The 13,942-nt window shown below is 40.1% G+C and overlaps 1 protein-coding gene across 1 annotated transcript in view; it reads right to left on the bottom strand.

Moving 5' to 3' along the window:
* Nucleotides 1-13,443, bottom strand: part of LOC147703288 (uncharacterized) — a 321,000-nt gene extending 307,557 nt beyond the window's left edge. The window contains exon 1 of the mRNA XM_086928906.1: nt 13,342-13,443. Within this exon, the coding sequence (XP_086785032.1) occupies nt 13,342-13,390 (49 nt within the window). The 5' untranslated portion in view covers nt 13,391-13,443. The remainder of the gene's footprint in view (nt 1-13,341) is intronic.
* Nucleotides 13,444-13,942: the final 499 nt, after the last annotated feature.

Here is a 13,942-nt window from a genome sequence, read left to right as displayed (position 1 = left end):
GTGAGAGGCATTCGCCCGCGGGTTTAGCGAGCCCTGGCGTAGGAAGCCCTGGTGCAGTGTAGCGAACGTGTGATAACATCAAAATCGCAACGTATCTTTAAACACACACGATACATCACTCACCAGCTTCTTGTAAGCGTACAGCAAAGCCTGGTCACAATCCCGAACGGAAGGGAGAACGTTAACCCTGCGAGGAAACTGAAGCACCACGTCATCGGAGTGATTGACGGAAACAAAAATATCCTTAAAGGGGCAGTGCAGTATTTTTGGAATTAACGTGGGAGCATAAAGCGTCCCATAGAAAGCAACAGAAAGCGTGTAATTGGGTCCAACTAACCTTTGGGATCAGAGGAGTGGATTACCCCAATTGAATAACGAACAAATAACAAACACCAAGCAAATCATTAACAGTGCATCAAGAAGAGGTAATAGTAATAACCCAGCCCAGCAGAAACAACTTGAAAATACATAATAAACATGGCAGACAAAACAAGAAATCGCCAACAGAGGGCAAGCGAGCTTCTGAATGATGACAATGCACCAACAGCAACTGCAGACGCTAAGAGGGATGGGGGGGAGAAAAACAAAGAGAGAACATTTGCCAATATTGTTAAAGAACTCCAGAACCTACGCATCCAGGAAATAAACAAGTGGTGGGAGAAGACATCACTAGAGAAATATATCGAATTTAAAAGAATTCCTCGAGGCTTGAGGATCTTGATTATGCCAACTTTGAATGACCTGGATATGGATCTTATTAAGCTATGGCAAACGGACACAAATGAATGCTCATATAAACTTATGAGAACCCTCATCATCCACGCGGAGAGAAAACTTGAGAAAATACTAAGTATGATAGTAACTGTAGAAGCAGAACTCGCAGATATCCCCGTATCTGAAGAAACTAAGGAAGCATTAGAGAACATGGAAAAGAAGATAGCTAAACATGAGATGGAGGTGGAAAAAAGGAAGGCCAATAAATTCATGAGAGACAGATTGGATTATTTGAATGGCCGAATTTATACCTTCGCAAGGAAGTATGACACTCTAAGGAGCCATGTGGCCATGGATAAAAATATGGATAGACCAAATGATCCGACTGAAGAAGTAGACAGCTCTGAAGTAAGCTCAGTTGAGGGAGAACAGAGCACAACACCACTGGATTTTCAGGGGGAGATCAAGTTGGCACACATGACGACGCGACAAAGAGGAAGAGGAAGATCCAATGCCTGGGGGAGAGAACAACGTCCACCAAAGAAACCCCCGACAAACCAAAAACCAGAAGGGGTGGCAAAAGAAGTAAAAGCAAAGCGAGGCAAAGGAAAGCCAAAATAAAAGTTAAAAAACAACAATCCGTACCTAACATAGTAGTAAATCTATCAGATAAACAACTTTCGGATTCCCATCTAAAACTTTTAAATAAAGGTCTCTCCTTTTGCCCGACAAAATCTATGAACGTTCCAAACGCACGCATTGACCTATACAAATTCTGTAGAAAAGTGAAGCTGAAGAAACACTTTACTGAAAGAAATCGGAATATCAAAAAAGCCCGTGTATCTCAAATACAAACTATATCAACAGTTACACAGAAGGATTTAACTGCCATGATAACCCTGACATCGATTAAAGAAGTTACCTCCTGTAGCCAAGAGGATAACACCATTACACCGGAAATGGAAATTAACTTTTGTGAAGACATTGGCCTACCGACCAACATGAGTGGGAATAGTGGTCTAAAAAGGAACTCCAAATTTTGCCCACAATTGCCACCTGGCAACAAAGTCGACTTGTTTCAAGAACTTATGGTTGAGGAAATAATGAAAATTTCAAACAAAACCAGAAAAAACGGACAAACTAAAAAACACAATCTCTCCTCGGAAGAACAAAAGGCAATGATGGATTTAAAAAATGATGCCTCTATAATTATAAAATCTTCTGACAAGGGGGGCAACCTCGTTATCCAAAATGTCAAGGATTACATTGAGGAGGCAAATCGACAACTCCTTAACCAGGAACATTATGAAAAATTGAGCACTAACCCAATGGAGGAGTGGACCAATGAATATCATTTGATGTTACTAACCTGGAAGGATAGGGGTCTACTGGATTTTGATGAATATAGTTACCTTAAGACCAACAACCCAATAATGGCAACCATATACTTCCTCCCAAAAATTCACAAGTCACTAGACCATCCACCAGGGAGACCCATTGTGAGTTCAATAGGGTCCCTTTTGGAATCCACCTCCAGATTTATAGATATATTCTTGATGAACTATGTGACCAGCTTACCTTCGTTTTTGAGGGACACCATGGATTTTTTGCAGAGAATTTCAACAGTTGTTTGGAAATCAACTTATCAAATGGCAACCATCGATGTCACTTCACTGTACACCTCAATACATCATGAGGATGGTATTGAGGCTGTTAAAGAATCATTGATGACACGATCTGTAAATTTCCTAGAACACTCTCAAATGTTACTGGAGATGCTCAAATACTGCCTGACCCATAATGCATTTCTGTTCCTGGGGGAGATGTATCTCCAGAAGCAGGGGACAGCAATGGGGACATCTTTTGCGCCCACGTATGCAAACATTCTGATGGGGCAATGGGAAAGTGAGGTGCTGAAGAGAGATGATGAGAACCCGGATGGGCCAAAAATTAAACTTTGGTGTCGTTTCATAGACGACTTATTTGTCATATGGGACGGAGATGAGAACTCATTGAAAGCATTTACTGAATCTCTGAACCACAATCGATTCAGTCTAAAGTTCACATCGACGATTGACTCTCATTCTCTAATATTCCTCGATGTAGAAGTTTTTATTAAGAACAATAAACTGTGCTCGAAAATCCACAGAAAACCAACAGCATGCAACAGCATTTTACATGCTAACAGTGGACATCCGACAAGATTGAAGTGGAGCATCCCTTATGGTCAGATGCTAAGGGCAAAAAGAAACTGCTCCGAGGAAAATGATTTGAATACAGAAATAGAGAATATGGGTTCCAGATTCCTTGAAAGAGGATACCCAATGGAGGTCATCACCATTGCAAAAAATAGGATGCACCTGAAGAAAAGGGAAGAACTTTTGTCCCCAAAAAACAAGAAACTTAGAAAAAATCAAGAACAGGAAACTGATCAGAGCAGAGAGATAACCAGACTGATAGTTGATTATGACAATCAAAGTCCCGAGATGAGAAAAGCCTACAAAAAACATTGGCAAGTTCTTCGTTTGGACAACACCTTAAATGAGAGTCTGACAAAACATCCCAGTATAACATACAGGAAAACCTCCTCCCTGAGAGACATCCTAACACAAAGTCATCTAGTAGTGCGGGAGGAGAAAAAACAGAGATGGCTCACAACACCTGGCTTCTGGAAATGCCATAAATGTAAGGCCTGTGAACATGGGGTGAATATCAAATCTTATCTACTACAAGATGGCAGAAAAGAAATCATTTATGACCATATCACATGTGATTCTAAGTGTGTAATTTACAGACTTCAATGCCCTTGTGGCAAATACTACATTGGGAGCACTGTAAATAAACTCAAATTGAGAATACTACAACATCTAAGGGCGATAAAAAACAAGGACCCGTGTTACCCAATGGCCACACACTTTGCCCAACACCACCAGAGTGACACCACCCTTTTGAAATATTCTGGAATAAAACTGTGCAAACTTCCAGAACGAGGCGGTGACCAGTTACAATTACTAAGACGCCTAGAATCGAGAATGATACTCAGTATGGGAACTGAAGCACCGTTTGGTCATAATTTGGACGCCGAACTGTATGTACATTTGTGATTTGACCTCCTGATCCAAGATAATTTAATAACAATTTGATTTCAAACCTGTGGAAACCCTTAAGAGTATGGAAAATGTTGTCCCTTAATACTGGAATATGTACATGTTATGATTAATTGACTCTGAACCGTTAAATCATTTAGAATCCTAGCATCCCCGTCTGAAAAAATAATGAATGGAAAGGAATGATGGTTGGTAGTTCAATAATAGTTGGATGTTTAGAAGAGAAAAAGCTGGGAATATAAGTACTTTATATGAATTATGGTTGTTTGCACAGCAAGGTTGGTCGAGATGGTACATCAAGCTATATACGATAGGTCAGGTGATACCTTGATAATGACGCTTTATACTGTCTTGAAATTCAATCCTGGAGATATACTGTAGATACTTCATTGGGAATTTTGCAACAACCTATTTAGCGTGTAGACCTACATTCTCTTCTAGTAAAAACTTTAGAAACTGATTGTTTCTCTAGAAACTATAACCATCTTTAACCCAAAGTGATCCTCCATATTAACATCTTTATAGGGGATGGATCTAAATGTAAATAAGAATTTTTGTATATACTTTATTTTATAGAAAATCTACGGTTTTTTACAAAGGGGTACTTTACACTAAACTTGCGCATTACATGTAAGAACCAGACCATGGAACCTGATAATACTTTATTTTGAATGTTTGGTCAAAAAACTTTTTTGTACTTCACGTTGATTGTACATAGTTATGTAGATACCTTTACAATTACATGCGCAGTGATATGTAAAACAGACCATGGAATGCTATAATACTTTATTTTCATATGGTCTTGGACTTTTGACCAATGTACTTTACGTTGATTGTACATATTTGTGTATATACCTTTTAACATGTACTTGCCATGTACATATATTATATGCTGGGTTGGGTTGGTCTAGAAAACTATGGAAATGGTAGAGGGTACTTACACTTTTTGCACTATATAAGTAAGGTCTAGACCCAGGGACTCTATGGTCCAGTGGAAGGCAGGAGCCGAAACGCGTAAGACCGTCCATTTGATGCACGTTATATTTTTTGCACTGGTGTGTAAATAAAGCGCTGAAATCCATCTGTTGCTGTGCCGTGGTCTTTATTCTACTGAACGTGGGAAGAAGAAATCTGTGGCCATATATATATATATATATATATATATTCCAAAGTAACGGCGTTCCTCACGAGCACTCGGGTGAAGGACAACACAACAATCCACAAGGTTTCCAAGACGATAGATTTATTTCTTCATAAATCTCGTGACGCGTTTCGCACTCCAAAGAGTGCTTGATCACACAAATTGCACCAAGTCATACACATTATTTATGTGGATTTCGGTTTAAAGTCAGTATCTGCTGCCTGATTATGTTGGATTTCTAGGACATCCAGTATTCTCCTGGCTTCAGTACTTAGATTTAATTCATCCTCATCCAAATTCGAAAGTATAATTTTAACCAATTGTTGCACCAGTGTCATCGATTTTACACGTTGTATGTTGTAACACTCGAATGGGTACTTGAACACCCGACATTAATGTACTACACCAGTTTGGGACAATATTATGGTTCCTTGACAGGTTCCCTTGAGGTTCTAGGTCCGTTCCACTAACCAGGAAGGACATCCAGACTTTGAAGCAGCTGTCTATAGATACAGTTGTGACCTCACAAGAGAACTCCCTATCTCCCTATCTCACTAACCAGAGGGATAAATAACCAGTAAATCCGCTAATCGGGACCAGAGTGTACGCAATCTCGAACACTCGGTACGAGCAGATCTTGTTTAACATCGCGTAGCCATGACTACTGTCTAAGCATGACGCGCAACTGGGAGGAGTCTCGACACAGGACCTCTATCGGTGGTCCCTTTAACGCATTCCAACTTATTTGGATACTCGTTACTCTAGGACCTCACCATTTGCCATTACCCGCTCTGCTGGTAACTAGTCTCCATGCCTCCTAACAAATTGTTCGATATATAATTTTGAACATAAAATTAGCGCAACACAAACCGCATAGTAACACTGTTGTGATTATTAACAACAGTGATTCACCACGGGATTGAAGAAAATAATATAACCAGCACTGTATTAACACTAAAACATATGGGACTCATACCATTCCAATATGGCTACCTAACCTATCATACTTGTAGGACTCACTGATACCACTAGTCCTATGTTGATGTTTGTTAAGTGTAACCAACATAAATAATGTGTATGACTTGGTGCAATTTGTGTGATCAAGCACTCTTTGGAGTGCGAAACGCGTCACGAGATTTATGAAGGAATAAATCTATCGTCTTGGAAACCTTGTGGATTGTTGTGTTGTCCTTCACCCGAGTGCTCGTGAGGAACGCCGTTACTTTGGAATATTGATTTCCGGTTGCTCCGCCGGTTCGAGCCACACCCACGAAGGCGAAGGGTTGCAGTAGGAGCTTTGTTATGTGTGAATATATATATATATATATATATATATATATATATATATATATATATATATATATATATATATATATATATATATATATATATATATATATATATATATATATATAATATATATATATATATATATATATATTGCAGCTCCGTTGCACCAAAGATCCGGGTCACTCGCAGGCGGGTGCCTCTCGTGGTGGCGCCCCACGTGAAAAATAACAGCTCCATCTCTCTCAGTTTTTGCAGAAAGAAATTACGGCACTCGCAGGGAAAGTGTTAGATTTGTTTTACTCAACACACTCAGCAGACAAACGCGTTTCGGTTTTCCTTCGTCAGTGTCTACCATTGACACGGAAGGAAGCAGGTTTAAAACCTTTACAGCGCCTTGTTGCATATACATAGAAAGAGGACTGACGTTTACCCCCGTGATAGATATATCACTTAGTACATTACTTTTACTTTTACATTCAGAAAAAACATTCACGAAAGGCTCTGTAGAATACATTTCAACCAAAATTACGAGTATTTGACATTTCTTATTTACGAAATTAATCACATTTTGTGTGAGTTATATTCGCCTATCGTGTGTGATGTAGGTTATTCAGCCGTGGATCGGCATAGTTCACGGGGTGTAATAGATTCATTACAGAGTTTATGCTTTTCCTAGGTGGGAAGCTAATTCCTCATTCCTGTTTAATCCCAGAGGGGCCTTTGTCTGGAGGTCTATTATGTAGCGGGATTCGAGTCTTCTTAGTTTCCGCAACCTGTCTCCACCCCTGGGGTCCACTGGTATATGGTCTAGCGCGAAAAATTGCAGCAGTTCCCTGTTACTGTTGTGTCTTAAAGCAAAATGTTTAGCTACGGGATAGTTGAAGTCTTTATTCATGATAGCACGTTGATGCTCTAATACACGTAGCTTGACATTTTTCACTGTGCTGCCTATGTATTTCAAACCACATGGGCACATTAGGCAGTAGACAACATGGGTGGTATTGCAAGTGAGAAATTTGGATATTCTCTTGCTGTGTCCTGACCCTGGTATTTCATATGTAGTTCTTTTCTTGCTCCTCTCGCAGGCTTTGCATTTGCCGCAGGGATAGAATCCTGGCATGTCCCTAATCCTGCCTGTCGTTGTGATTCTGTCTGGCAGATGACTATGTACAATTTTATCCCTGATGGACCTTCCTTTTCTAAAGGTGATTAAAGGAAAAGCCGGAATCTCTTTTCCAATGACCTGATCCGTTTTTAGGATATGCCAACTCCTCTTTAGGATATTTCTCAGATGATTGGAATCTTCTGAGAAGGTAGTTATCAGTCTGAATTTCCCTTCGTTCAGACTTGCTTTTGTACTCTTCGTTTGTTCTTTTAGAAGTTGCTCTCTGGGGATTCTTTCTACTCTTTTTAGGGTGTTTTCCAGAAGTAGTTTGTTGTATCCTCTGGCTTGAAATCTATCAATGCTTTCTCTTGCGGCTTTTGCAAAGTCTGCTTCTCTGGAGCAGTTTCTCTTTATTCTAAGGAGTTCTCCGTAAGGGATACTTCTGATTAGGGTCGGGGGGTGACTGCTTCCGGCATGTAAAACTGAATTGCCGGCTGTTGTCTTTCTAAACAGTTCTGTCTCAATTTTACCACCAGTCAAGCTTACTTTCAAGTCCAGATAGTTAACTGTTGATGCGCTGATATCAGCGGTGAATTTCAGATTTAATTCGTTCAGATTTAGATGTGCCACAAATTCTTCAGCTGAAGTTACAGACCCCTCCCATACTAGAAAGAGGTCATCAATGTACCTGTACCAGGAAACTAAGAAGACTCGAATCCCGCTACATAATAGACCTCCAGACAAAGGCCCCTCTGGGATTAAACAGGAATGAGGAATTAGCTTCCCACTTAGGAAAAGCATAAACTCTGTAATGAATCTATTACACCCCGTGAACTATGCCGATCCACGGCTGAATAACCTACATCACACACGATAGGCGAATATAACTCACACAAAATGTGATTAATTTCGTAAATAAGAAATGTCAAATACTCGTAATTTTGGTTGAAATGTATTCTACAGAGCCTTTCGTGAATGTTTTTTCTGAATGTAAAAGTAAAAGTAATGTACTAAGTGATATATCTATCACGGGGGTAAACGTCAGTCCTCTTTCTATGTATATGCAACAAGGCGCTGTAAAGGTTTTAAACCTGCTTCCTTCCGTGTCAATGGTAGACACTGACGAAGGAAAATCGAAACGCGTTTGTCTGCTGAGTGTGTTGAGTAAAACAAATCTAACACTTTCCCTGCGAGTGCCGTAATTTCTTTCTGCAAAAACTGAGAGAGACGGAGCTGTTATATATATATATATATATATATATATATATATATGGAATTATGGATGTGTGGTTTATTTTTTTAAATTAAGTTTATATGATATATTTGTTAAAATGTATATTAAATCTACTTTCTTTTTATTAATTTTATAATTTAAAATATATTTATTATTGTATTATATATGCATATGTATATATATATATGTATATGTATATATATATATATATATATATATATTACCTACTGGCGATAGCCAGTAGGTATATATAGTTAGGATTTTTTTTCTATGGGACTTTTGAAAATTCTATGTCTAATAACTTTGGCGTTTGTGGACGGAATCGGCTGAAATTTTCAGGAAAATGGCACATTTTGTTTCTGAGCAGCTCCTGAAAATTTGGGGGGGGTTCGTCAAGGGGGGGCCGAGAAAAAAGGGGGGTCCCAAAACGCGTTTTTCCCATGTTAATTTCCATAGGGCGGTTGGACTCACTTTTAGCCCGAACGGCTGAATGGATTTCCACGAAACTTGGCAAAATTGTAGGGACTGTTAGCCCGATGTGCCTTTGCTAGGTCTCAATATATGTGCTTCAGTGGATTTTGAGAAATTAACGTTTAAAACAAGATATATATCTGTAACAGCGCTCCGGGCAGCGCTCCGGTTCGCGAACTTTTCGCGTATCGGAACTTTGCGAAGCGAAGCTGATTGGCTCTCCGGTGTCTGTCAACATTCTAAACAGTCCGGAGCGGCCGCCATCTTGTCTCTCGGTAGGATCGAGAGACAAGAGGAGGCAAAAACAAAGGGGGAAATGAAGGAAAGGGGGCGAGGTAGACCCCTTGTGACCCCCTAGGATTGATGAGGGGGATATTATAGAGTCACGCGGGGCACAAAAAAAAAAAAAAATCAGATTTTTTCGCCGTAGAGACGCGTCCCGGTTCGCGAACCGGGCAGCTAACCGGGCAGCTAACCGGGAAGCTAACCGGCAGTGTAACGGGAGTCTGAGGAGTAGCTGATTGGCTGTCAACATTGTAAACAGTCCGGAGCGGCCGCCATCTTGTCTCTATATAGTTAGGATTTTTTCTCTATGGAACTTTTGAAAATTCTATGTCTAATAACTTTGGCGTTTGTGGACGGAATTGGCTGAAATTTTCAGGAAAATGGCACATTTTGTTTCTGAGCAGCCCCTGAAAATTTGGGGGGGGTCGTCAAGGGGGGGCCGAGAAAAAAGGAGGGTCCCAAAACGCGTTTTTCCCATTCATTTTTCCATAGGGCGGTTGGCCTCACTTTTAGCTCAAACGGCTGAATGGATTTGCACGAAACTTGGCAAAATTGTAGGGACTGTTAGCCCGATGTGCCTTTGCTAGGTCTCAATATATGTGCTCCCGTGGATTTTGAGTAATTTAGGTTCAAAAAAAGATATATATCTGGGTGGAGCCTAACCACACATCTGATCTGATTGGCTGTCAGCACTTCATCCAAGAAGTGTTGGCAGCCATCTTGGGACCAATATACATGATAGCACCTCATTAAAAAGCATTGTAGTTAATAGAGGGTTTTAGGACTTTAGTTACATTATAAAACGTTTGTGATATGTGCACGTGTGGATTTTGTCTCATTAAGATTAAAAAAAATATATATATCTTTAAGCGTGTTCTGGGGCGATTACGTTTTGGGTTTGGTTTGCGCTGCAGAGACGATACGTCACGGTTATGCGATGCATCATGAGGCGTCTCACGGGCTACGTGATACGTCACTTAATAAAGAATATATTTTACAGCTATAGATATTAGCTTTTAAAAAACCAATGAAATTCACAGAAAAAACCATAGGTTATAGACCATATATAGTTAGGAATTTGCATTTACAAAACCTTGAAAATTCACTGAAAAAACCATAGGTTATAGACCATATATAGTTAGGGATTAGCATTTAAAAAACCTTATTTTATTTGCACAAAACCATTGAAATTCCATATATAGTTAGTTGCACTAACTATATATCGCGGACCCGCAATCCACTGCTAATGATGTCACATATTACATCATTCATGACATGGTCAGTGACATCACTGATGACATCAGTGATGACATCTCAAATGACATCACTGATGACATCACTGATGACAACACCCAGTGACTGTATGTTTCTGTAAAGTTAAAATATGTCTTACATATTGAAGAATGAGTGGATGTATAAGTGTCTGGATGAAGGATTTAGTAGGTGCATGACTGACTGTATGAGAGAATGATTAAATGTGTCTCACTGAGTGCATGGGTTAGTGATTAAAGTGTCTTAATTTGGCAATCATTATTTATGTTCTTCTGTAAACTGCTGCATGTTTAAATCAGTAGCTATATCAGTAACTATATGGGTTATTGAATGGTTGCCCAAGTATTTGTATGGGAGACTGAGTATGTGTGTGGGTGGCTGGGAGGTGTATAACTCTGTGCATAGATGTGTGAGCAGTTGATTCCCTAGGTGTATGGGTTCAAAAGTGCATGTAGAAACAGCTGTATGGACAGTTGACTGTGTGCATGAGTGTATTGGTGAGTGAATGAATATCTCAGTTCTACATGTCAAAGTAAGTACATATGTAAAACACACTCCATGTGAGAGTTGACATATATAAATAACTGAACATAAGAGCCAGTGAATGTGAGAGTGGCTGTATGAATCATTGTGAACTTGTATCAAGGATTGTATAAGAGAGTAAATATGTGTTAGTATATGTTTGAATAAGTAAGGTGTGTATAACTGTATAGTTGAGGAAATGGAGGTGTGATTGATTCTTTGCATGACTGACTAGGTGTGTGAGTAACTCCATGGATGAGTGACAGTCTGTGAGTGCCTGTTTACACTGAGTGTATCTAAGGTTATATTAGCGTCTGAAGATGTATTATCACATAAATGATATCATCAGTGATGTAATCAGTAATGTCAAATGAGATGTCAGTGATGTCATCAGTGATGTCATTTGAGATGTCATCAGTGATGTCATCAGTGATGTCATTTGAGATGTCATCACTGATGTCATCAGTGATGTCACTGACCATGTCATGAATGATGTAATATGTGACATCATTAGCAGTGGATTGCGGGTCCGCGATATATAGTTAGTGCAACTAACTATATATGGAATTTCAATGGTTTTGTGCAAATAAAATAAGGTTTTTTAAATGCTAATCCCTAACTATATATGGTCTATAACCTATGGTTTTTTCAGTGAATATATATATATATATATATATATATATACATATACATATATTTAAAAGTAGATATTTTGTACAACTATACTTTTAACATCTATATTTTCCCCCAATATTTATGTACTTACCTGTTTAAGTATAGGGAGTCATTTTTATTATATCTATATTTTTTACATCGTATTAAAACCATTATTCTATTTCAGGGGGCCAACAAAGCCCCAAATGACTATGGGGGTCATTACGATAGCGGTCAGACTTCTGTCCGACTGCCATCATTGCGGGGATTGGGACCACCCGCCATGTATGCGGCGGTCCTGCTCTCCAAATTAGGATGCGACCGCCACCATGGCGGTCACATTTTGCATTTTAACATTGCAGCTGGTGCTGCTGACTGAAGCACCCGCCGCAATGTTAAAAATGTATGTTGTGCATTTCACTGCACGACGTGGCAGGCACTACACGGTGCCCGCCTCTTAGTGCAGTGAAATGTAAGGTAGTACCATGGGTACCCCCCAGTGCACAAGCACGTCCCCCCAACACAAGGGGGCCCGCAACAGGCCCCCGATACCAATCCTCACCAGCCTTTCAATGGCTGTTTAACTGCCACAGAAAGGCTGGCTGCGGCCAGCATCCTAATCTCGTGCATAGTGCCTGATAGGCATCTCCACCATTTTACTGATGCTGACTGCTCTGCCAGATTGATTGCCTGTGGTGGATCCGTGGCGGGCGGTGTTTGTTCCCACCCCGGTCTCGGACAGATTCCTACGCCATCTTAATGTGATGGGGGAAAATTGCTTTCCGATGGTGTTGCATGTGGAGCGCTGGTGAACTTCAGAAGGTCCGGGCATTAAACAGAAATGTTCCCTGCCCCTTAGAAGAGCCCTACTCTGCAAAGGAGTCTCAAACCGATATGCATGTGTAGGTCTGACATGTGCAATGGTGAGATACATTCTGCAATCTATTAATGAAAACGTGTCCTTGTGCAAAAGTGATCTCACCCATATTATTAGGCAACAGTTGAGTAAATTCCACTCAGCGAGCAGAAAAATAGAATCTTCGAGGATAGGGTCTCCCAAGAAACTTTAAATCATTGACACATTAAAGAGTTTGTAGGTATTCTCAAACTTCCGTCTGACCCCGTCAATCTTGAATATAAGGAGAGATTTTGACCTGTCTAGAGTAAGAATCAAACATTTTCCCGAATGTGAAGGACCACTTCTGAAATTCCTAAGGGTGTGAGAGCGGTTTACTTCATGGCAAAAATAGTCTTTGAATAGCTAGAAAAACAAACTAAAAACTGTCATTACTCAAAGACACTGGCATTTCACAATGCACAGCTGTGCAAGGCGTCCAATTGGACATTAGAGAAATGCAACCGCCAAAGAGAAAAAAAGTGCAGGAAACCTTCCAGTAATTCGGACGGAAAAGGTGAGATTGCGGTCGAAAGAGTGTGTATTTCGGAAAGTTGTAAATCTGCCTCCGTGCAGAGTTGTAAATCTGGGAGTGCAGATCTGCATCGTGCTCTGTGAATCAGGATTTATGAGGATAGAGAGGATGCTTACCATGGATGCTGCTCACACCCACCAACAGAAAAACGAGAGCGATCTTCATGGTGAGAGATGGATGGGTATCGGGATGCGATGTGAGTACACAAGGTTCAATCTCGGGGTGTCTCTGTCAGCCCAGAGCTCCTACCTTTATACTGGAAGCGGCCAGTCAGAATCCTGCCAGTAGATCTGATGTCAGGTCACGTGACAATTGGACCAGTTTGATTCTTGGCTGTGGGATCAATCAATGTTGACTCAACTGGTGCCAGTTTCTCTCCACCTTCATTCTCCTGTTCCATCCAAAGAGAAGAGTTATTACTGTAATTTAAATTTCTCTGTTTGTTCTAAATGAGAGGACAGATAAGCATCTGTGGGCATTTCTATTTTTTAATAAACTAGTTGTTTGCCTTACTTCAATGTTTTCATTTTCTATGTTGAGGGGCTCAGTGCAAGTGTAAGTTAATGACAAGCACGGTCCAGCCACGGAAATAAAAGTGTAGCACATATATACAGACAGTGGAAATGTAAAAGAAAGTCAAAATTCGCTGTCGAAGCATATCTAAAAAGAAATGTTTAAGATGGAAGCCGCAGACTTGTCTTTCTTAACTTACTGTCT

Source organism: Lissotriton vulgaris, chromosome 7 (assembly GCF_964263255.1).
Source record: "Lissotriton vulgaris chromosome 7, aLisVul1.2, whole genome shotgun sequence".
Taxonomy (NCBI): domain Eukaryota; kingdom Metazoa; phylum Chordata; class Amphibia; order Caudata; family Salamandridae; genus Lissotriton; species Lissotriton vulgaris.
The sequence above is the reverse complement of the archived record's forward strand: the minus strand, read 5'-3'. Positions and strand labels throughout refer to the sequence as shown.